A 3,421-nucleotide genomic window follows, 5' to 3' on the forward strand; every position below is an offset into this window, starting at 1 on the left:
TATGAACTGGATTGACCCAGTTGCTATCCTAGATGGAGTAGATGATTACTATCGAGACCAGCTTGACTATCTCCTTGAGTACTTCTTCCCTCATATTGGGGTTGAGCTTGCGTTGCTGGTCAAGGTGAGGTTTTGCTCCTTCTTCCAACTGAATGTGGTGATGCATAAGTCTGGGCTAATACCCACCAAATCTGTCAACTTCCACCCGATGGCCTTCTGATTACGCCTCAGCACCTCCAACAATTGATTTTCCTGCCCCTGGGTCAACTGATTGGGTTCAACAATTGATCTGGCAATGTTTCATTTTCCCCCAGATAGGCGTACTTCAAATGCGCAGGAAGCGGCTTCAATTCCTTTGCGGGTGTGGGTACTGCAGTAGGCAGAGGGTTCTCTTCCGCTTCTCTTCTCAATTGGGTGCCTTGATCAGGCAGCTTCTCGTGGCTCGAGACTTGATCGATCCCTCTTGACCCAGCTGGCCGCGGTCGCTCGCAGAAATCCATGACTGCCTTCGCTATGGCTTGATCATCCATCTCGCCCACTTTCATGGCCTCGTACCAGTCTGTGATCTTCTTCTCAACTTCTTCGTCCGTGGTAGAGTTTGTGAACTGCCTTTGTAGGAACTCCTCCTCTAGATACTCCTGCACCAACTGCTCGGTTACGTCCACCGAGTACACGTTCTCACTGTCTGTCGGCATCTTCATTGCTTCGTCAATGTTGAATGTGAATTGCTCTCTGTTGAAATCCAGACTGATCGTCCCATTACGGACGTCGATTATAGTGCTGGCCATGGACAGGAACTGTCTTCCCAACAAGACTCCACTAGACTCCTTCGCCGCTGGCTCTGACATTTTTATCACGAAGAAGTCGGCTGGGTATAGGAAATTGTTCACCTTCACTATTACATCTTCGAGAATCCCTTCTGGGTAAATGCAAGATCTGTCGGCTAGCTGTATCATGATGTCGGTATCGACAAGCTTAGCCTCTCCCAGCTTCTTGTAGATAGAATAAGGCAGAACATTGATAGACACCCCTAAATCGCACATTGCGTGCTCCACTTGAATATCTCCGATCGAAATCGAGAGCGTGAACATCCCTGGGCCAGTCTTCTTTGATGGGAGGTTACTCCGTTGGATTACTGCATAAGCATTCTCCTATGTAATAATCCTTCCTTCTTCATTGACCTTTCCCGCCAGGTAGTCCTTGATAAACTGGCTGATTGGGGGCATCTTCAACGCCGTCAGGAGTGGCACCTTGACTTCCACGTCCTTGAATAGACTGGCCACATCAATCGTGGTGTCTCTCTTTCTGGTCACCATTCCGCGGTAGGGGTAGGGCTTGACCTTCTCCATTTCTTCGCCTTGACCTTCTTCTGAGGTCTCGCCGCCCATTTTCGCTTTCCCTTTGTCTTTTGCTCTGGCGGCTTGATCAGAGGAACTGGACTCTCCTTCTTCTTCTTGGCTCGGTCCGGGTATAGATGCTGGGGACATCGCAGGTGAGCTGTGGCTCTGATATACCTTCCCTAACCTCAGGGAGACTTTGCTTATGTTTTCCTGCCCAGTCGGTTGCAGCGTGGCAGGGATCTTTCCTTCATTCCCTCTCAGTTCTCCAAGCGACATCGCAACTTGAGAAAGTTGTTTTGTAAGCATATCCAGAGCAGCCCTTTGTTCCTTCTGTGCTTCCTGGATCTCGCGCATCTCATCGTTAGGGTGGTGTGGAGCCATTATCTCCCCTGGACCTTCGTTGGGGTGTCTGTTATATCTTTGATTCGAATGTCCTCCACCGTGGCCGGGCTGTGGGAAGTCTGATGGACCGTAGTACTCTGAATGATACTGGGGCTGATGGTGTTGTTGGTTCCCTGGGTGCTGCTGATTTCCCCTTTGATGTGGCGGAACATAGCTCACCACTTGATTGTTCGGTTGCCTTCCGGAGTTGCTTGGCTGGGGGCCTTGGTGCCTATATCCCCAGTTCCCTTCCTGCTGCCTGCTGGACCAGTTGCCTTGGGCACCGCTTGACCAACTGCCTTGTGGTCCGCCTGACCAGTTTGCTTGACCACTTTGCATTCTGTTTCCTCCATTGTGTGGTATCTCTTGATTTCGAGCGAGCCAATTGGGCTGCCCCTCGGAGGGTTGTATCTGTTGTGTCGATGGTGGATGAGGTTGGCTTGGGTTTTGATCACTCCACCTAAAATTAGGATGATCTCTCCAGGGAGCATCCCTCTGCTTTCCTGGATCCAGTTGCCATTTGGTTCCAATGGCCGACAGCATTCACCTGAGTTTGCGGCTCTGCTTCAGGAGGAAACTCGCAATAATAATAATGGTGCTCCTCCGGCGGTGGTGGCACATATGGCTTCTCCTTGGGAGCAGGCGGTGGAGGCGCTCTGGACTTCTCTACTACTTCTTGTAGCTTTTTCTCCATCTGCTCAAATCGAGCCTCCAGCTTCTCGTCACTTCGTGCCTCTGCGGCGTGCACCGCTCCTTGTCTGTACTGGCCGCAGGAGGTTTCATACGATCTCTTTGCTTCAATTAGCCACTCCAAAATACTCTTCGTTTGGCTGAATGGGGTTTTCAAGAAATCCCCTTGGGCAGCTAAGTTGAGATCATTCTTGCTATCCACCGTCAATCCACAATAGAAGGTTGAATAGACCTCCCGCTCTCCCATCTTGTGATTCGGACACGCTTGAAGCAGTCCTTGAAATCTGTCCCAATATTGGCCCAGAGGCTCATCATACTCCTGCCTTTCCTCTGTAATTTCTCTTTTCAAGGCACTTATCTTTGACGCTGGGAAGAAACAGTCCAGGAAGATCATTCGAAACTCGGCCCAGGTTCTAATTGAGCCTTCTGGCAGCCTTCTCAATCAGATTCCTGCATCACCCTTCAAAACGAAGGGTATCGCCTTGAGCCTATAATCTTCTGATGTGGACCCAACCGGTACGGGTTGAATGTCACAATATCTGCAAAATTCATCTAAAAAGGCATAAGGGCATTCCTTTGAGAGTCCATAGAAATTTGACAACACCGCGAGCACCCCCATTTACACTGCGATTGCCCATATTCCTTGGGTAACTGTGATGGCATGAGTGGGCTCATTCTCGTCATGAGCGTATAGGGAGCCAATTCCCCAATCGTTGTCTACGACGGCCATCTGCTTTTCTGCTTCCTCGAGTAGTGGTGGTTTAGGCGGCGTGGTCTGTTCTCTTTCCTCCTCACTGATCAGTTGCTCAGCAGTTGATGATGAAGCTGCTGCTGCTAACGCGGCTCTGTAACGAGTGGTTACTACACCGACCTTCTAGACTCTCCAATGAGCGTTTGTATTTTTGTGGATGAGAGGATGATTCTAGTGTCCTCCGCGGTGGTACCTTCTCATAAAAAGAAAGAAAAATAAATTAAAAACAAGGAACAAAACTATTTACACCTATGCACTC

The 3,421-nt window shown here is 49.6% G+C and overlaps 2 protein-coding genes across 2 annotated transcripts; both read right to left on the reverse strand.

Moving 5' to 3' along the window:
* Positions 1 to 263: 263 nt before the first annotated feature.
* On the reverse strand, positions 264 to 1,091 carry LOC121749368. The gene has a single exon (XM_042143943.1). It carries the CDS (start codon positions 1,089 to 1,091, stop codon positions 264 to 266), a length of 828 nt encoding a protein of 275 aa, XP_041999877.1.
* A 60-nt stretch (positions 1,092 to 1,151) lies between these two features.
* On the reverse strand, positions 1,152 to 2,060 carry LOC121749369 (glutenin, high molecular weight subunit DY10-like). The gene has a single exon (XM_042143944.1). It carries the CDS (start codon positions 2,058 to 2,060, stop codon positions 1,152 to 1,154), a length of 909 nt encoding a protein of 302 aa, XP_041999878.1.
* Between the last annotated feature and the right edge of the window lie 1,361 nt (positions 2,061 to 3,421).

Source organism: Salvia splendens, chromosome 9 (genome assembly GCF_004379255.2).
Source record: "Salvia splendens isolate huo1 chromosome 9, SspV2, whole genome shotgun sequence".
NCBI classification, from domain to species: domain Eukaryota; kingdom Viridiplantae; phylum Streptophyta; class Magnoliopsida; order Lamiales; family Lamiaceae; genus Salvia; species Salvia splendens.